Source organism: Pristiophorus japonicus, chromosome 4 (genome assembly GCF_044704955.1).
Source record: "Pristiophorus japonicus isolate sPriJap1 chromosome 4, sPriJap1.hap1, whole genome shotgun sequence".
In the NCBI taxonomy this organism is placed as follows: domain Eukaryota; kingdom Metazoa; phylum Chordata; class Chondrichthyes; family Pristiophoridae; genus Pristiophorus; species Pristiophorus japonicus.
Window position 1 is genome coordinate 177162685 of NC_091980.1, and position 20627 is coordinate 177183311.

Genomic DNA, 20627 nt, shown 5'->3' on the forward strand with positions numbered 1-20627 from the left:
AAAGGAGGTGAGATGGGGCGGGGGGGAAGGAGGTGAGATGGGGTGGGGGGGAAGGAGGTGAGATGGGGCGGGGGGGAAGGAGGTGGGATGGGGCGGGGGGGAAAGGAGGTGAGATGGGGCGGGGGGGAAGGAGGTGAGATGGGGTGGGGGGGAAGGAGGTGGGATGGGACGGGGGGAAAGGAGGTGAGATGGGGCGGGGGGGGAAGGAGGTGGGATGGGGCGGGGGGGAAGGAGGTGAGATGGGGCGGGGGGGAAGGAGGTGGGATGGGGGAAGGAGGTGGGACGGGGGAGGGGGGGAAGGAGGTGGGATGGGGCGGGGGGGGAAGGAGGTGGGATGGGGCGGGGGGGGAAGGAGGTGGGATGGGGCGGGGGGGAAGGAGGTGAGATGGGGCGGGGGGGAAGGAGGTGGGATGGGGGAAGGAGGTGGGACGGGGGAGGGGGGGAAGGAGGTGGGATGGGGCGGGGGGGGAAGGAGGTGGGATGGGGCGGGGGGGGAAGGAGGTGAGATGGGGCGGGGGGGGAGGAAGGAGGCGGGATGGGGGAAGGAGGTGGGACGGGGGAGGGGGGGAAGGAGGCGGGATGGGGCAGGGGGGAAGGAGGTGAGATGGGGCGGGGGGGAAGGAGGTGGGATGGGGCGGGGGGAAAGGAGGTGAGATGGGGCGGGGGGGGAAGGAGGTGGGATGGGGCGGGGGGAAAGGAGGTGAGATGGGGCGGGGGGGAAGGAGGTGGGATGGGGCGGGGGGGAAAGGAGGTGAGATGGGGCGGGGGGGGAAGGAGGTGGGATGGGGCGGGGGGGAAGGAGGTGAGATGGGGTGGGGGGGAAGGAGGTGGGATGGGACGGGGGGAAAGGAGGTGAGATGGGGCGGGGGGGAAGGAGGTGGGATGGGGCGGGGGGGAAGGAGGTGGGATGGGGCGGGGGGGAAGGAGGTGGGATGGGGCGGGGGGGAAGGAGGTGAGATGGGGCAGGGGGGAAGGAGGTGAGATGGGGCAGGGGGGAAGGAGGTGAGATGGGGCGGGGGGGAAGGAGGTGGGATGGGGCGGGGGGGAAGGAGGTGAGATGGGGCGGGGGGGAAGGAGGTGGGATGGGGCGGGGGGGAAGGAGGTGAGATGGGGCAGGGGGGGGAAGGAGGTGAGATGGGTCGGGGGGGAAGGAGGTGAGATGGGGCAGGGGGGAAGGAGGTGGGATGGGGCGGGGGGGAAGGAGGTGAGATGGGGCGGGGGGGGGAAGAAGGTGGAAGGAGGTGAGATGGGGCAGGGGGGGGAAGGAGGTGAGATGGGGCGGGGGGGAAGGAGGTGAGATGGGGCGGGGGGGAAGGAGGTGGGATGGGGCGGGGGGGAAGGAGGTGAGATGGGGCGGGGGGGGGAAGAAGGTGGGATGGGGCGGGGGGGGGGGATGAGGTGGGACGGGGAGGGAGGCGGTGGGATGGGGGAGGGAGGAGGTGGGGGGAGGAGGTGGGATCAGGAGATAGAAGGAGATGGAATGGGGAGTCAAAATACATATCCCTCAGTCAACTTCACAGCTTATCTAGTCAGGGCTTCATTGTTCTTTTTGGGGGTTTGCTGTGTGCAAATTTTCTGCTGTGTTCCCTACATTACAACAGTGACTACTAATCAAAAAGTATTTTACATGGACAGTGTGACACATGTGGTGATTAGTGCTGTGACTGGGGCTAGTGTGACACACATAGTGACTAGTGCTGTGACTGGGGCTAGTGTGACACACATAGTGACTAGTGCTGTGACTGGGGCTAGTGTGACACACATAGTGACTAGTGCTGTGACTGGGGCTAGTGTAACACACATAGTGACTAGTGCTGTGACTGGGGCTAGTGTGACACACATAGTGACTAGTGCTGTGACTGGGGCTAGTGTGACACACATAGTGACTAGTGCTGTGACTGGGGCTAGTGTGACACACATAGTGACTAGTGCTGTGACTGGGGCTAGTGTGACACACATAGTGACTAGTGCTGTGACTGGGGCTAGTGTGACACACATAGTGACTAGTGCTGTGACTGGGGCTAGTGTAACACACATAGTGACTAGTGCTGTGACTGGGGCTAGTGTGACACACATAGTGACTAGTGCTGTGACTGGGGCTAGTGTAACACACATAGTGACTAGTGCTGTGACTGGGGCTAGTGTGACACACATAGTGACTAGTGCTGTGACTGGGGCTAGTGTGACACACATAGTGACTAGTGCTGTGACTGGGGCTAGTGTGACACACATAGTGACTAGTGCTGTGACTGGGGCTAGTGTAACACACATAGTGACTAGTGCTGTGACTGGGGCTAGTGTGACACACATAGGGCCCAAGTTTCCACAAGAAAAAAAACGGGCGCCCCTCCGAGCTGGGCGCCCGTTTTTCGCTCCTAAAACGGCGCCTAAAAAAATCCTCGGTAGTCTGCACCTACTTACAGGTCCTCTGGCCCTTGGCGCAGACAGCACGAGCTGTGGGGGGGCAGAGCCAGGTCCCGGCGCTGAAAAAAGTGCCGTGACCTCTGCACATGCGCGCTACAGTCGGCACGCAAGTGCAGTAGCTCCAGGCGCCGAACTGTGTGGGAGGGGCCCGAAGCACGCAGCCCCTAGCCCTGGCCCAATGGCCTCACTGGGGCTCCTCCCACGGCCAGCTCCTGCTCCCCACCTGACCAGACCCGACACCCGCTCCCCCCCCCCCCCCCGACTGACCCGACCCGCGCTCCTGTTCCCCGACCCGACGCTCCCCTCCCCTCCCTCCATCTCCCTCCCCCTCTCTCTCTCTCTCTCCCTCTCTCCCTCCCTCCCTCTCTCTCTCTCTTTCTCTCTCTCTCTCTCTCTCTCTCCCTACCCCCCCTCTCTCTCTCCCTCTCTCCCTCCCTCCCTCTCTCTCCCTCTCCCCCTCCCGCTCAGCGGCACGAACGGCTGCAGAATTCTCCCTGGCTGAAGCACTTTCACACAGGTAGGAAGATGGTTTATTTAATCTTTTCGTGGCTTATAAATGTTTATTCAGGTTGGATTTATTTGTATAATATTTGTAGAAGTATAAATAAGGATTTATTGTCGAATTTAATGACTTCCCTTCCCTCACCCCCACCTCGTTCTGGACGCCTAATTTGTAACCTGCGCCTGATTTTTTAATGTGTAGAACAGGTTTTTTCAGTTCTACAAAAATCTTCACTGGCTCCATTCTACTTTAGTTTGGAGTACATTTTCACTGTGGAAACTTTCAAATCAGGCGTCAGTGGCCGGACACGCCCCCTTTTGAAGAAAAAATTCTGTTCTAAACTAGAACTGTTCTACCTGACTAGAACTGCAGAAAAAAAAAATGTGGAGAATTGCAATTTCTAAAATAGTCCGTTCTCCACCAGTTGCTCCTAAAAATCAGGCGCGAATCATGTGGAAACTTGGGCCCATAGTGACTAGTGCTGTGACTGGGGCTAGTGTGACACAGATAGTGACTAGTGCTGTGACTGGGGCTAGTGTGACACACATAGTGACTAGTGCTGTGACTGGGGCTAGTGTGACACACATAGTGACTAGTGCTGTGACTGGGGCTAGTGTGACACAGATAGTGACTAGTGCTGTGACTGGGGCTAGTGTGACACACATAGTGACTAGTGCTGTGACTGGGGCTAGTGTGACACACATAGTGACTAGTGCTGTGACTGGGGCTAGTGTGACACACATAGTGACTAGTGCTGTGACTGGGGCTAGTGTAACACACATAGTGACTAGTGCTGTGACTGGGGCTAGTGTGACACACATAGTGACTAGTGCTGTGACTGGGGCTAGTGTGACACACATAGTGACTAGTGCTGTGACTGGGGCTAGTGTGACAGCAGTAGAAGTACAATGAACCCATCCTTTAATGAAATATACAGCAAAGGCAATGAGACATTTGTCGATATTAAATCTGTGCACGCGAATTCTGCAAGCACTCTAGGTCCCACTTGAAAGGAAGTGTTTGTTGTTTTTTAATCAAAGTCTGCTTGCTGCTGGAAATGATCTCATTGCTCTATTGTGTCTGGGCTGTGGGAAGGGAGGGGAGGGGGGTGGGGGGGTGGCAAGGGGAAGGGTTAGTTGTCAGTGGTGCGTAACACCTGTAATAGTGTTGCCAGCCTGAAAGTTGAGTGCACGTAAAAAGCTTCACTCTGAGCTTTATCTCCGCAGTGCAAAGCCTGTTGTTTTTTTTGGCCGCCGGGCTCTGCTGGAGGGCAACCGGTGACTCATTGCCCTCTCACGTAGCTGGCACATGCTGGCTCAGCATCTGCAGGCCTGTTAACCCTTTCTTTCCTGAAGATCATTCATTATGGAGCAGCAAGTTTTAGCTCATCCAAAACTTGGCTGCCCGTATCCTCACCCGCACCGTCCCGATCACTCCTCGCTCTCTGCCTTGCATTGGCTCCCGGTCCGGCAACACCTCAATTTTAACTTATGCTCAAATCCCTCCCTGTCCTCGCCCTTCCCTATCTCTGTAGCCTCCAGCAGTCCTGTGAAGCGCCAGTTGTTGTGAAACCCGATTGGCTGTATCCACTAGTGAGCTGATGCTAAAGTCGGCGGGCTAGAGTTTCCGCTTTGGGCGATTCCGGTGCAAATTATGGCCATAATTGCACCTTTTTTGAAAAGTGTCTTTCTCCTTGAGGTTCCGCTCAAACTCATTTGCATATCGCTGAGCGCAAAATCTGCCATGAACCAGCGCATTTGGGCTGTGTTTTATAATGTGATTGTTTTTTAAAAATTTGCTTTAAATATATTCCTTGATATATTTAAGTGTGGTAACTTGGTGCAGTTTGAAACTGGTTTTCTCAAAAAAATAAGCATTTTAAATTAGTGTTAATCCACCACCTGTGAGTAACCTGATTTTGTCATTGAATAAGACTTTAAAAAATAACTATTCAGAACCATTTCCTGGTTATATTGCTGTCCAGTAGTCAGTTTCTTAGTAATTTTACATTCAAACGCTTTTAAAACATGCCTATCAGTGTCCTTGTGCCCAAAAGAAAGGCTGAGGGGAGACCTTATTGAGGTGTATAAAATGATGAGGGGCCCAGATAGAGTGGATAGGAAGGACCTGTTTCCCTTAGCAGAGGGGTCAACAATCAGGGGCCATAGATTTAAAGTAATTGGTAGGAGGTTTAGAGGGGATTTGAGGGGAATTTTATCACCAAGAGGATGGTGGGGGGTCTGAACTCGCTACCTGAAAGGGTGGTAGAAGCAGAAAAACTCGCCACATTTAAAAAGTAGAAAACATAGAAACATAGAAAATAGGAGCAGGAGTAGGCCATTCGGCCCTTCGAGCCTGCACCACCATTCAGTGAGTTCATGGCTGAATTTGCAACTTCAGTACCCCATTCCTGCTTTCTCGCCATACCCCTTGATCCCCCTAGTAACTCCCTTTTGAATATATTTAGTGAATTGGCCTCAACAACTTTCTGTGGTAGAGAATTCCACAGGTTCACCACTCTCTGGGTGAAGAAGTTTCTCCTCATCTCGGTCCTAAATGGCTTACCCCTTATCCTTAGACTGTGACTCCTGGTTCTGGACTTCCCCAACATTGGGAACATTCTTCCTGCATTTAACCTGTCTAAACCCGTCAGAATTTTAAATGTTTCTATGAGATTCCCTCTCATTCTTCTGAACTCCAATGAATACAAACCAAGTTGATCCAGTCTTTCTTGATATGTCAGTCCTGCCATCCCGGGAATCAGTCTGGTGAACCTTCGCTGCACTCCCTCAATAGCAAGAATGTCCTTCCTCAAGTTAGGAGACCAAAACTGTACACAATACTCCAGGTGTGGCCTCACTAAGGCCCTGTACAACTGTAGTAACACCTCCCTGCCCCTGTACTCAAATCCCCTCGCTATGAAGGCCAACATGCAATTTGCTTTCTTAACCGTCTGCTGTACCTGCATGCCAACCTTCAATGGCTGATGTACCATGACACCCAGGTCTCGTTGCACCTCCCCTTTTCCAAATCTGCCACCATTCAGATAATAGTCTGTCTCTCTGTTTTTACCACCAAAGTTGATAACCTCACATTTATCCACATTATACTTCATCTGCCATGCATTTGCCCACTCACCTAACCTAGCCAAGTTCATAGCATCCTCCTCGCAGCTCACACTGCCACCCAACTTAGTGTCATCCGCAAATTTGGAGATACTACATTTGTCTAAATCATTAATGTACAATGTAAACAGCTGGGGCCCCAGCACAGAACCTTGCGGTACCCCACTAGTCACTGTCTGCCATTCTGAAAAGTATCCATTTACTCCTACTCTTTGCTTCCTGTCTACCAACCAGTTCTCAATCCACGTCAGCACACTACCCCCAATCCCATGTGCTTTAACTTTGCACATTAATCTCTTGTGTGGAACCTTGTCGAAAGCATTCTGAAAGTCCAAATACACCACATCAACTGGTTCTCCCTTGTCCACTCTACTGGAAACATCCTCAAAAAATTCCAGAAGATTTGTCAAGCATGATTTCCCTTTCACAAATCCATGCTGACTTGAACCTATCATGTCACCTCTTTCCAAATGCGCTGCTATGACATCCTTAATAATTGATTTCATCATTTTACCCACTACTGAGGTCAGACTGACCGGTCTATAATTCGCTGTTTTTTCTCCCTCCTTTTTTAAAAAGTGGGGTTACATTGGCTATCCTCCACTCCATAGGAACTGATCCAGAGTCTATGGAATGTTGGTAAATGACTGTCAATGCATCTGCTATTTCCAAGGCCACCTCCTTAAGCACTCTCGGATGCACTCCATCAGGCCCTGAGGATTTATCAGTCTCCAATCCCATCAATTTCCCCAACACAATTTCCCGACTAATAAGGATTTCCCTCAGTTCCTCCTTCTTACTAGACCCTCTGAGCCCTTTTATATCCGGAAGGTTGTTTATGTCCTCCTTAGTGAATACTGAACCAAAGTACTTGTTCAATTGGTCTGCCATTTCTTTGTTCCCCGTTATGACTTCCCCTGATTCTGACTGCAAGAGACCTACATTTGTCTTTACTAACCTTTTTCTCTTTACATATCTATAGAAGCTTTTGCAGTCCGTCTTAATGTTCCCTGCAAGCTTCCTCTCGTACTCTATTTTCACTGCCCTAATCAAAACCTTTGTCCTCCTCTGCTGAGTTCTAAATTTCTCCCAGTCCCCGGGTTCGCTGCTATTTCTGGCCAATTTGTATGCTACTTCATTGGCTTTAATACTATCCCTGATTTCCCTTGATAGCCACGGTTGAGCCACCTTCCCTTTTTTATTTTTACGCCAGACAGGGATGTACAATTGTTGTAGTTCATCCATGCGATCTCTAAATGTCTGCCATTGCCCATCCACTGTCAACCCCTTAAGTATCATTCGCCAATCTATCCTAGCCAATTCACGCCTCAGTCCTTCAAAGTTACCCTTCTTTAATGCAATACTTAGGAAGGACATTAGCTTGGATGATGTGGAATCGATATGGGTAGAGCTGCAGAACACCAAAGGGCAAAAAACATGGTCTCTGAATTAACTGTTTCCTTCTCCATCCTAATGTAGAATTCCACCATATTATGGTCACTCTTCCCCAAATGGCCTCGCACAACGAGATTGCTAATTAATCCTCTCTCATTATACAACACCCAATCTAAGATGGCCACCCCCCTAGTTGGTTCCTCGACATATTGGTCTAGAAAACCATCCCTTCTGCACTCCAGGAAATCTTGCTCCATCATATTGCTTCCAGTTTGGTTAACCCAATCTATATGCATAATTAAAGTCACCCATGATAACTGCTGCACCTTTATTGCATGCACCCATAATTTCCTGTTTGATGCCCTCCCCAACATCACTACTACTGTACATAACTCCCACTAACGTTTTTTGCCCTTTGGTGTTCTGCAGCTCTACCCATATCGATTCCACATCATCCAAGCTAATGTCCTTCCTAAGTATTGCATTAATCTCCTCTTTAACCAGCAATGCTACCCCACCTCCTTTTCCTTTTATTCTATCCTTCCTGAATGTTGAATACCCTTGGATGTTGAGTTCCCAGCCCTGATCATCCTGGAGCCACATCTCTGTAATCCCAATCACATCATATCTGTTAACATCTATTTGCACAGTTAATTCATCCACCTTATTATGGATACTCCTTGCATTAAGACACAAAGCCTTCAGGCTTGTTTTTTTAACACCCTTTGTCCTTTTAGAATTATGATGTGTGGCACTTTTTGAACCAGTAAGCATCACAAAAACAACCAACCAAATCAGATCCTCACTCTCTGGGCTCCATTTCCTCCTATCCCAGCATTCCCAGTTCCTGGAGATCAGATCCCCACTCTCTGAGCTCCATTTCCTCCTATCCCAGCATTCCCAGTTCCTGGAGATCAGATCCCAGCTTCATTTCGTTGGTGACTCGGTCTGAGCTCTCAAACCTAATTCCAGTTTTGCCCACCCCTCGATGTACCAGGGCAGTGTACCATTCCCTTATACCGACAAAAAGCTATTCCTTGCATGCTCACCCAGGTAGTGAGTGGCAGGAGACAGTACAACGGTTGGCAATGTCCCAGATGAACCCACACTTTGTTCACCCGTCTCCCCATCCCCCCGATGCCCACAAGCAAGTGCGTTCCAGCAGAGGGCACTGGAGAGTAATCAGATGTGATAATCTGACTTAAAATGCTGGAAATCTCAGCAGGTCAGGCAGCATCTGTGGAGAGAGAAACAGAGTTAACGTTTCAGGTCTATGACCTTTCGTCAGAACTGATGAATCACCAGGTCTGACAAAGGGTCATCGACCTGAAACGTTAACTCTGTTTCTCTCCATAGATGCTGTCTGACTTGCTGAGATTTCCAGCATTTTCTGTTTTTATTTCAGATTCCAGCATCCGCAGTATTTTGCTTTTGTGTTTGTGATAATCTGACTGGCTTGTCCTGTGCCTAGCCCAGGGGCACCTTGGCTGAGATCAGCTAAATGAGCACAGGCTTTGGATTGAAACTGGGGTAGGGTTGCCAACCTTCCAGAAATGCCCTGAAGTCTCCAGGAATTAATCTCAGACGCTGCTGTGAGCAACCCTTGAGGAAAATCATTGGGGCATTAAATTGTTTTTTTTTCATTTTCTTTGAATACTTTAAATTGATTCCGGAGATGAGAGGGCTGACTTATGAGGATCGGTTGAGTAGGTTGGGCCTATACACATTGGAATTCAGAAGGATGATTGAAACGTATAAGATTATGAGGGGGCTTGACAAGGTGGATGCAGAGAGGATATTTCCACTGATGGGGGAGACTAGAACTAGAGGGCATAATCTTAGAATAAGGGGCCACCCATTTAAAACAGAGATGAGGAGAAATTTCTTCTCTGAGTGTTGTAAATCTATGGAATTCACTGCCTCAGAGAGCTGTGGAAGCTGGGACATTGAATAAATTTAAGACAGAGATAGACAGTTTCTTAACTGATAAGGGAATAAGGGGTTATGGGGAGCGGGCAGGGAAGTGGAGCTGAGTCCATGATCGGATCAGCCACGATCGTATTAAATGGCCTAACCTCCTGCTCCTATTTCTTATGTTCTTATTAGTTATAAAAATATTGGAAATGGGAAATAAACAGGCTGCTTGACTATGCAGGAAGCAGGAGATCATGTGATGAAACCTCCAGGAATATGTCCAACCAGAGTTGGTAACCCGAATCTGGGGCCTTCTGCTCTGCATAGCTGTGAAAGAAAGAAAGACTTGGATTTCTATAGCGTCTTTCACGACCACCGGATGTCTCAAAGCACTTTACAGCCATTGAAATACTTTTGTAATTTAGGAATCGCGGCAGCCAACTTGCACACAAGCAAACATGTGAAAATGACCAGATAATCTGTTTTTTTGGTTATGTTAATTGAGGGATAAATATTGACCAGGACACCATGGATAACTCCACTGCTCTTATTTGAAATAATGCCATGCGATATCTTATGTCCACCTGAGAGAATAAATGAGGCCTTGGTTTAACGTCTCATCCAAGATGACAGCACCTCCGACAGTGCAGCACTCCCTCAGCACTGAACTGGAGTGTCAGCCTTGTGCTCTAGTTCCTGGAGTGGGACTTGAACCCACAACCTTCTGACTCTGAGGCAAGAGTGCTACCCACTGAGCTATAGCTGACACAGGGACGTTGGAGTAACTGACTTGTCCTGTGCCCAGACCAGAGGCTGCTGGGCTGAGATCAGCTCACGAGCACAGGCTTGTGATTTACCCTGGTGCTCTCAGGTCTGGATAGATATGAGTCACTAGAGGAGCTTTCCATTTCCTACTTGACAGGCCTGAGGCAAATCATAGCACTTCCTGCCATTGCCCCAGCTACCTCGGGACAGAGTAGGGATTGGTTCTTCCCGCTTCGTGTGGCTGCATACCCGGGTGAAATATTTACTCCCAGAATCAGCAGGGTCCACCTTGTGCTGAGACCGGCTGACTAAGCACAGACTTGGGATTGAACTCAGGGCCTTCTGGTCTATACAGATCTGGGCAACTGGCTGAGCTATCACCATCCTGTTTGACAGCTACCCTTTGAGGCAGGAGGTTATGTGATGAAACCTCCAGGAATAGACTCAGAGTTAAAATACTAAGGGGACGAAATTGCCCCTTTTTTAGAGGCCCTTTAGCGCCCCCTGCAGTTGCTAATGGGGCGGAGGTGACTTTTTACCTCCGCCCCATAATGGGGCGCCACCGGCTCCCGGGAAATTGGCTGGGAGTTTGCGGATGAACTGCCATGGCAGCATTACGGCCACAGTTAGTGCCCCGGGCCACCGCGCGGAGCGATGACGTCATCGCCGTGCGCAGCGACCCCTCACCACCCCGCGCCGACCCCTCATCGTCCCGCGCCGACCCCGATCTCGGGGCTCTACTTAAAGTGGAGGGCGTCAGTCGCCCAGGCCGCCATCATTTCTGGATTGCCGACTCTTGGGTCGGCTCCAGAATGGCGGCCCTATCGTGGTCCGGGCCGCCGGTGTGCAGCCTTGCATTCCATTTCGGGTGCGGGGCTGCAGGCCCCGGTCCCACGTTGCCCTGGTGGCTCTGTGGAGGCCATCAGAGGCCTTGCAGAGTGCGCTGTGACCCTCCGCTTTAATTGAAGGGGGGAGACATTGAAGTGAGTCAGCACTATGCGGAGTACCCTGGTAGCGCTCGACTCACCGCCCCAGTGGCGCCTCGGAAACCGTCCCTAAAGGAAGTGGAACGCGCAAGATTGTGCTCAACTTCCTTTGAGGGGCGGTAAGCCCAATTCAGCGGCTGGGGGAGAAATTGCAGGAAGTCCCAGTCCCGGCTGGTTACCACCCCAATCAGGCGCAGGGCAATTTCACGCCCCAAGCCTCTAACGGCCTTTGAACCCCAAACCCAACATCAGTCAAGCTACGGTTTGACGTTAGCAGGGACTTATGATTCAGAGGAGAGAGCTGCCCAGAAATGATTCCTATTGAGGTGTTGAGATGAATAACATTGAGGTTTGTTTTGACTGCTAAATGTTTTGTAACACTATCACAGATTAGCTCAGGGGAATGCTTGGCCACAGGCCAAGTGTGGGAAGAGTCAGGTTTCTGGCTGAGCTGATCATTTCCTTCAGAATTATCATAGAATCATACAGCACAGAAGGAGGTCACTCGACCCATCGTGCCTGTGACGGCTCTTTGAAAGAGCTACCTGAATAGTCCACTCCCCAGCTCTTTCCCCAAAGCCCTGTAAAATTTTCCTTTTCAAGTATATATCCAATTCCCTTTTTAAAGTTTCTATTGAATCTGCTTCCACCACCCTTTCAGGCCGTGCATTCCAGATCATAACAACTCGCTGTGTGAAAACAGTCTCCTCATCTCCCCCCTGGTTCTTTTGTCAATTATTTTAAATCTCTGTCCTCTGATTACTGACCCTCTTGCCAGTGGGAACAGTTTCTTCCTATCTACTCTTATCAAAACTCTACCTCATTTTGAACACCTGTATTAAATATCCCCTTAAACTTCACTGCTCTAAGGAGAATCCCAGCTTCTCTAGTCTCTCCATGTAACTCAACTGTTGCAAAATACTTTGCTAAAGGGATGCACAATTATGTTTATAATGTATTTGCTTCATGGGTTCTTTGCTTAAGAATTCATAGCAACACATTGCTATTAAGAACTATTTGGTTTATTAACAAAGGTTTAACAGTCACACTAAACATTACCAATTCATCCACTGGCTCACAACTGCATACCTCATTGTGGATAATCTAGACCCAACTGACTGGGGATTTATTGAATCTTGTGAACATCACATGACTGGCTAAGCCACTCACAATGCAACAACTCTACAAACCTGTGAGCATCACAGTTGCATACATTACACTGTTGTAACTATTTTTCACAGTACATACACAGTGGGGGTGCTTATATGTGCTGCAGGATGTGTGTATGTGTGGGGTTGTGTGTGGGGGGGTGGGTGTGTGTGAGGGTTGGGGGTTGAGTGTGTGGGGGTGGGTGTGTATAGGTGTGTGTGTGAGGCGGGGGTTGTGTGGGTGGGAGGTGCATGGGGTGTGTGTGGGTAATGTGTGTGTGTAGGTGGGGTGTGTGTGGGTAATGTGTGTGTGGGTGGGGATTATGTGGGTGGAGTGGTGATTGTGTGTGGGGAGTGGGCAGGTGTGTGTGTGTGGGGGGGGGGGTGGGGGTTGTGTGGGTGGGTAGGGTGTGTGTGGGAGGGGAGTATGTTTATGTGTGGTGGGGGGGGGTGTTTGTTTGGGGTGGGGACAGTCATTACACATACTGAGTGTTGATGGCCTTTCAGTCGCAAGGGTATCACAGCTGAGCCTGATTCTGTCCTTACCTCTGGGTGCACAAAAAGACCACATACCCACCCCCTCACACATCCCCCTCCCCATAAACACAGCCTGCCCCACCCACCCATATCCCTCACACCCCCATATCCCCCTCTGCGCGGCCTCATTCTTTTAATGTGCAGTCCCCTTAAATTTCTGTGCGCTCGTGATAGTCACAGTGTAAAAGCTGGTGAGCGGCCTTGGCGGGACCTTTCCCATTACTGCACGGCCGCAAGTGAACCTTAGCAGGAACATCGGTGGGGTGTGTGTGTGTAGTGGGTGGGGGTGTGTGTGTGTAGTGGGTGGGGGTTTGTGTGTGTAGTGGGTGGGGGTTTGTGTGTGTAGTGGGTGGGGGTTTGTGTGTGTAGTGGGTGGGGGTGTGTGTGTGTAGTGGGTGGGGGTGTGTGTGTGTAGTGGGTGGGGGTTTGTGTGTGTAGTGGGGGTGTGTGTGTGTAGTGGGTGGGGGTGTGTGTGTGTAGTGGGTGGGGGTTTGTGTGTGTAGTGGGTGGGGGTGTGTGTGTGTAGTGGGTGGGGGTGTGTGTGTGTAGTGGGTGGGGGTGTGTGTGTGTAGTGGGTGGGGGTGTGTGTGTGTAGTGGGTGGGGGTTTGTGTGTGTAGTGGGTGGGGGTGTGTGTGTGTGTGTAGTGGGTGGGGGTGTGTGTGTGTGTAGTGGGTGGGGGTGTGTGTGTGTGTAGTGGGTGGGGGTTTGTGTGTGTAGTGGGTGGGGGTGTGTGTGTGTAGTGGGTGGGGGTGTGTATGTGTGTAGTGGGTGGGGGTGTGTGTGTGTGTAGTGGGTGGGGGTGTGTGTGTGTGTAGTGGGTGGGGGTGTGTGTGTGTGTAGTGGGTGGGGGTGTGTGTGTGTGTAGTGGGTGGGGGTTTGTGTGTGTAGTGGGTGGGGGTGTGTGTGTAGTGGGTGGGGGTGTGTATGTGTAGTGGGTGGGGGTGTGTATGTGTAGTGGGTGGGGGTGTGTGTGTGTAGTGGGTGGGGGTGTGTGTGTAGTGGGTGGGGGTTTGTGTGTGTAGTGGGTGGGGGTGTGTGTGTAGTGGGTGGGGGTTTGTGTGTGTAGTGGGTGGGGGTTTGTGTGCGGGTGTGGGGTATGGGTGGGTGTGTTAGTGCGGGTGGGGGTGCGTGTGTGGTGCGGGTGGGGGTGCGTGTGTGTAGTGGGTGGGGGTGTGTGTGTAGTGGGTGGGGGTTTGTGTGTGTAGTGGGTAGGGGTTTGTGTGTGTAGTGGGTGGGGGTTTGTGTGCGGGTGTGGGGTATGGGTGGGTGTGTTAGTGCGGGTGGGGGTGCGTGTGTGTAGTGGGTGGGGGTGCGTGTGTGTAGTGGGTGGGGGTTTGTGTGTGTAGTGGGTGGGGGTTTGTGTGTGTAGTGGGTGGGGGTTTGTGTGCGGGTGTGGGGTATGGGTGGGTGTGTTAGAGCGGGTGGAGGTGCGTGTGTGTAGGGGATGAGGGGGTGTGGATGTGGGGTGGGATAGAGGACATGGGGGGGGTGTTTGGGGGGTTGGTGTGTATGTGGGGGTGTGTTTGAAGGTGATATGGGAGTGTGAGGGATGTGGGGGGTGTGTGTGTCCGTGGGGGGGGGGGATATGTGAGGGAGTGGGTATATGGTCTTTTTGTGCACCCAGAGGTAAGGACAGAATCAGACTCAGCCATGATACCCTTGCGACTGAATTGCAACACTCAGTATGTATAATGACTGTCGATACTCCACTCCCACCCGCCCCAGCCCCCACCAAGATACCACACCCAAACTGTGAAAGTTGGAGGTTTCCCCCCCAAAAATTATTTCACTATTTCACCATGTCGTGTTGCTATTGAAGCAAATGTAGTTCAAAAGCTGCTTATGTGCTATGCGACCAGTTCTCTGTTCTGTGATATGTCAAGGTGATGGGTTCAAAACGTTACGATTTCTCAAAAAGGACTTTATTCTTCTTCCACAGCATAACAGGGATGAAAACCGCGCAGACCAGCCCTTCTGGTGGCGGCTTCTTATCCTCCTCTTTACTTTAATCTTTGACCCGGAAGAGAATGTGGAGGCGGCAGGTCAAAGGTGAGGCCCAACCTCCCCCTTCACCCCCCCCCCCCCGTCCACTGTGCAACTATACGTTAGAGTGTACTGCAAATGGCACTAAACAAGAGAACAAAACCACGGGTTTGAAGACATACACACCGCTGGTCGGATGGTGTTACCTTTTTTATATATATATATATATATAAATATATATATATATATATATACAGTGGAAATGTAGCAGTGCTTTCCACAGACCTCCAGTAGAAACTGTTCCTGTTCACTATCATGTGCTCTCCATCTGCCAGCAGTGCCTCTTCCTCCAAAGGCTGGACTCCTGAAATGCCTCTCACCTCTGCAAAGAATGTGTTCTACTTCTTTCCCTCTGTTCCTTCCACGTCTTATTATGTCAACAACAAAAAAACGGACAAATACAGCGGTAAGAAGAAAAAGAAGAGGAAAAAAAACAAAATGGAGACATCTTGCCACTCACCGATCCATCAAAATCATACCAAAGAGTCTTTAGTACCTGAGCGAAGCAAGTTTCACTGGATTCTCAACGCTGGTTACGTGCAATTCAATCCCTTGGAGGTTTAACCTGTGTTTTATTTCCTCTTCCCCCATCCCCTACCCCCCCCCCTCCCCTCCGCACCTCTCTCCAAGCTGTAGAACGTAACCAAGTGACCTCTCTGGGAACTGGATGATTCCTCCCGGAAAAGCTAAGATTCAGATGCCTTGAATTGTTCTGCCCACTCATGCACAGAGACCACTGTCGAGCTCCTACAGTCCTGCTGAAAGCTTTGTTTATCAATGGTTTTAATTAGGATCCTATGTTGTGATCGCATTTGGGATTAGAGCTTTGTTGAGTAAGTGTAGGCACTCAAACCCAAAGTATCCTCTCTCCAGCAGGCCAACAGTCCGAGCTAGGCCACATGGGCCCAAACGGAGGTGCAGGCTCCATTCCTGGGAGTTTCCATTTCCCTTCACTTTAAAAGTTCGTTACCTCTATTTACTCTCTCAAAACTTTTCACAGTTTTGAACACCTCTTTTAAATAACCCCTTATTCACCATTTCAAAGATTGCTGACCTTCTGGGCTTTAATTCATAGTTGCAGGTTGTATTGGGCAGTAGGCCACAGTACAGACACTTCTCTCAGTTCTTGACACCAATTGGCACCAAATCGGCAACCTCACAAAGGTACCACAGGAATAATGAGTGTGGGAAAACGAAACGGCACATTATTGGGGTGCACCTCGTAAGGACGGAAGCCAAAGTGCATTTTTGGGTTAATATAGAGGGAACTTCCGATGCATTTGCAGCAGTGGGTTTGATGGTCATGGTGAACATACTCTGGGATTGAGTGCCAGTTAAGAGGATGAATCTGTCAGCTTTGAAACCTTTAGAGAATTGGAGCGAGATGCCATAGGTCGGCACTTGAGTTTCACCAGAACCAGCTATGTCTGCTGCAGGCTCAGTCAAGCCCTAGCTAACTGGTGTCGCCAATCTCTGGAGGCAACCATAGCTTCCAGGGAGATTCTGATATCACGATTCAATCTAGCTTTGGACATAATCGCTCCCCATTCAGATTCTTCAAGAGCTTTTTTTAAAAATATATTTCTCCGTGCCAGTTTTCCCTCCGTTGCTGAAAACCTTGACCGATTGGAAGGGGTACCGTTCCACAGGCATTGGCCTGTACTTCACCTCAACGTTCATGGTTCACGTGAGTGTTCTCGGGTTAGTCATCCATGGCGCCATAGGCAAGCCGGATTCTGCCCTCACCCAACAATCCCTTTCAGCAGGCATTGCTTTATAGCAGCCAGAAGCTGCAACCCTGGATAAATTCCCCGTCCCTAGCTAAGGGGCCCTAAAGCTGAGATCAGCTAACACAGCATAGACATGAATTGAACCTGGGACTGTATGGGGCTTTACTATTGACTGGATTAATTCACTGAGCTATTGAGAGAACTCTAGAGCACTTATACCTACAGAACCACTAAGACACCCATTTCTCATTCCCCCCCCCACTCCAACATGGTAAAGGGCTGCTCTTTCTACGATATCTGTGCACTGACGGTCATCTTAGATTCTTGGAGCCTAAACCTAATCCTCAGGTCACTGCAAAGCCCTCTCCATCTCCAATGAGGCTGGTTACTGATGCCAAGCTGTGCCCATTGTGCCACTGGCTGTCTTATATATGGTGCTGGGAGAGAGCCCCAGTGTACAGGCCCGGAGTCTGCCCATCGCTGGTGGAATGGTCAGAATCTCCAGGCTTGGCCTGTGCTCTTGGTCCCTGTTGGTTTGAGGAGATACATCATAGGTGTCCTGACGCCCCCAACCCCACGTGTGACCACTCCTGTAAACGGGCCCGTGTTACTAACGGACCGCCGACCTTGAGCATCCCATCTCTCCGACAGCAAGCCACTGAAGTCTACCCGAAGTGGTGCTGTGAAGTCCCTTTCCACAGGGACATTTCTGGGACCATGAACATATTCTTGCTGAAGGAGTCCTGACAGTTTACAACTGAACTCAGTGAGCAGTTGGCTGATGCAAGCACTAGATCCAGTGAGGGAGTGGTACTGGAATTATACTGGCAGCGATGGGCCAATTCCTAAACGAGACCCTTTGATGCAACTGGTCACATGACAACGTTCTTCAGCTTCTCAATTCTGTGTCACCATGACCCGCCCTGCTGAGCCCAACTGCATCAAAATAGTAGAACAGTATATATAGTTCTCAAAATCTGGGACCAGATTTGCAGGGTGTAAAAGGCTGTAATTCAGATGGTGTTGCACACCCTGTTGCAGTTCGAATTCCAGCCCTGTAAATTCCAGCAATCCATCACTCACAATGTGGTGTTGCCAGTATCATACCAATACCATACTCCTGGAGCTGGCTGGTGGTAATAGACATGTACAATGTGCCAATTGGTCTGGTGTGTTTGGTAGTGCCCAGTCACTACTATAGATGCTCCCCACTCTGACTCTCTCTGCATCCCATTGTAGAACAGAATGCTTAACTATAGAAACAACAGTCTTCATGTGGTGACTCCTATAGTATGTGTCTACACTTTGTGTTACATGTTACCAGAGGTAACCTATAGAAATGTGAGGATTTGATTACAGCTTCCCTGTGGGACCAGTTGACTCCCAGGAGGGTAACGGTCAAGTGACAAGGTTGGCATTTTTTTGTGAGGGGGGAGGGGAAAAATTGGTAGTGAAAATATATTACTAAAGGTGGCCCCATGAGGTTCCGTATTTTCTCAGTATCTCCTCTCGTAGGAGTGTGGGACGCGGGAACATATTGCCCAAACAGTTATTTGACTGTAACATTGCCATTGCCGCAGGAGACTGGCCATGGCAACCACACTTAGCAACACACACTACACAATGGATATATTCTCCTCTCTTGGTATAAAGCTGGGGCAGTCCTTTCACTAATCTGCCAGTCTAGTTTTCTGTGAAAGAGTTTGATTTCAGCCTTGCACACACACACCGTAACGTTAGTTTGAACATACACAAGGCTTGATTGGATTGTACATAGTCCAATGTACATTGGATTCTACATTGTACACAGTCCCCGGTGCATCATGCTGATTGGCTAAAATGTGAGAGACTTTGTCAGTCCTGTGCCCTCTCCTATTGGCCCCCAACTTCCCCCTTCGAGCCAGGCCATTCAGGAATGAAATCAGGAAGCACTTGTTCACACAAAGGACAGTACAAACGTGGAACTCTCCCTCCCAAAAGGCTGTGGGTGGAGGGGGACATATGAAGCTTTCAAAACTGTGAGACCGATAAGAGTTTTGTTAAGTAATGGTATCAAAGGATTTGGAGCAAATTGGGGTTGAGGTGCAGATCAGCCATGATCTAATTGAATTACATAGAATTACACTGAATGTACAGCCATTTGGCCTGTGTTTATGCTCCACACAAACCCCCTCCCACTCTTATTTACTTCATCTCACCCTATCTACATATCTTCTATTCCTTTCTCCCTCACGTACTTCTGTAGCTTCCCCTTAAATGTATCTGTGCTATTTGCCTCAACTACTCCATGTGATAGCCAGTTCCACTCTCTGAGTAAAAGATTTTCTCCAGAATTCCTCATTGGATTTATTTGTGACTACAGGTTGAACCTCTCTAGTCCGGGACTCTTTGGTCCGGCAATCTCCCAGGTCTGGCATCATTCGCGCAGTAGGCTTCTGCGCAGGGGTTGTTCCGCAGCATTTCTGGCCCAACTTTGGCACCTCGGTCGGTCACCGTGCCTCACTCCCTCCCCGCACCGACCCCACTGGAGGGGGGGGCGGGGGGGCCGCGCTGGGGACAGCGGGGGGGGGGGGGGAGTGGCCGGCCTCAGGACACGGTGTGCTGGCCCGACCCCGGAGGCGGCGGGGAGAGGAGGAGCAGCCAGCCCCAGGTCAGCAGTACCCGATAAGTCTGGGGGCCGGCATGACCTCCCGTGGTCCGGAAAATTCTATGGTCCGGCACCGGTCAGGAACTGAGGGTGCCGGATGGGAGAGGTTCAACCTGTATCTTATATTTATGGCCCCCAGCTTTGAACTCCCCACAAGGGGAAATATTTTCTCTACATCTACCCTATCAAACCCCTTCATAATTTTAAATCCCTCTATCCGGTCACCCCTCAGCCTTTTCTTGTGTAGAGAATGGCAGAGCAGGCCTGAGGGTCTGAATGGCCTTTTCCTGTTCCTATGCTGCTAAATAAATTCAGGAAAGGCAGTAAATATAAAGCAGTGCCTCTCATAGCCACAATAGGACAAGTTAACAATCGGGTTTTGAGCCTTTATTGGCTCTAATGAAGAGCCTCGCTCCGACACATTAATCCGTCTTTTCTCCTTCCAGATCTTTCCTTCTTCCAGCATCTCTTTTTATGTTAGTGTAAAGAAAGAATTTGCTTTTATACAGTGCCTTTTATGCCTCAGGACATCCCAAAGCACTTTACAGTGCAATTAAGTACTTTTTGAAGTCTAGTCAATGTCTACATTACAACAGTGACTAAACTCCAAAAGTACTTCTATGGATGTGAAACGCTTTGGGATATCCTGAGGTCGTGAAAGGTGCTATATAAATGCAACTCTTTTCTCATAAAAGGGGCTTAGGCAATCAGGAATGCAGAGCAGGGGCTTGGAAGCCAACGCTCCCAGATCTGGTGCTCAAAGTCAACACTTTTCATCCACAAGCTTCTCTTGAAAGACTTCCCTGCTCTTAAAGAGAAAAGGCTTTGCTGCAGGATGAGAGTGGTCTTGTTTGCCACCATTGAATTGCTGTTTTTGAAGTGGCTCTATACAAGTGGTCAATTTTATCCCACTCCATGTGCAAGCCTGGCCAGTGAATGTGAATGGACTATCCAACCATGGAAGGCATCACTGCTCTGCCCATCCCTTTTCTGTTAATGTCCAAATTCTTCTGCTCCCTGGCAAATGGTCACTGAGATCAATTATAACATCCCATCTACCGCCCCATCAAAGTCGCTTTGTTTACCTTTTCTTTTGTTGGCTCACTTTAGATCCTCCACCCCACTTGGCTAATTGGGAGAATAGATGGGGGAAGCAGGGTGGGTAGCTGTTGCCAGTGTTAATTGGGCATTAGCTGCAGACTCACCTGAGATGGGTCCCCCGTCTCCCCCCACCCGGCCAGCTTTATCAGTTCCTAGAACTTCCACACGTTTGGTCTGCTGATAAGTGACCTCTAACCCTTGACCTGTAACCCAACTGAGCAGTGTGCCAGTATGTCATATTTGGCGGATTGGCACACCAGCAAGAGATTAAAGAGCCTTGAATTAGCTATTAATTATCTGCTAGCTGCT

The 20627-nt window shown here is 50.1% G+C and overlaps 1 protein-coding gene across 3 annotated transcripts in view; it reads left to right on the plus strand.

The window, feature by feature from the left end:
• LOC139263176 (bcl-2-modifying factor-like) overlaps window positions 1–19089 on the plus strand; it is a 113891-nt gene extending 94802 nt beyond the window's left edge. For 2 of the 3 annotated variants that reach the window (XR_011593056.1, XR_011593057.1), the window contains exon 5: window positions 14737–14814. Coding sequence is in view for 1 of the 3 variants with exons in the window: in XM_070878849.1 (XP_070734950.1) it covers window positions 14737–14850 (114 nt within the window). In the remaining 2 variants the exon portion in view is untranslated. Of the gene's footprint in view, window positions 1–14736 lie in introns of all 3 variants that reach the window. The other variant, XM_070878849.1, reaches the window with a different exon arrangement.
• Window positions 19090–20627: the final 1538 nt, after the last annotated feature.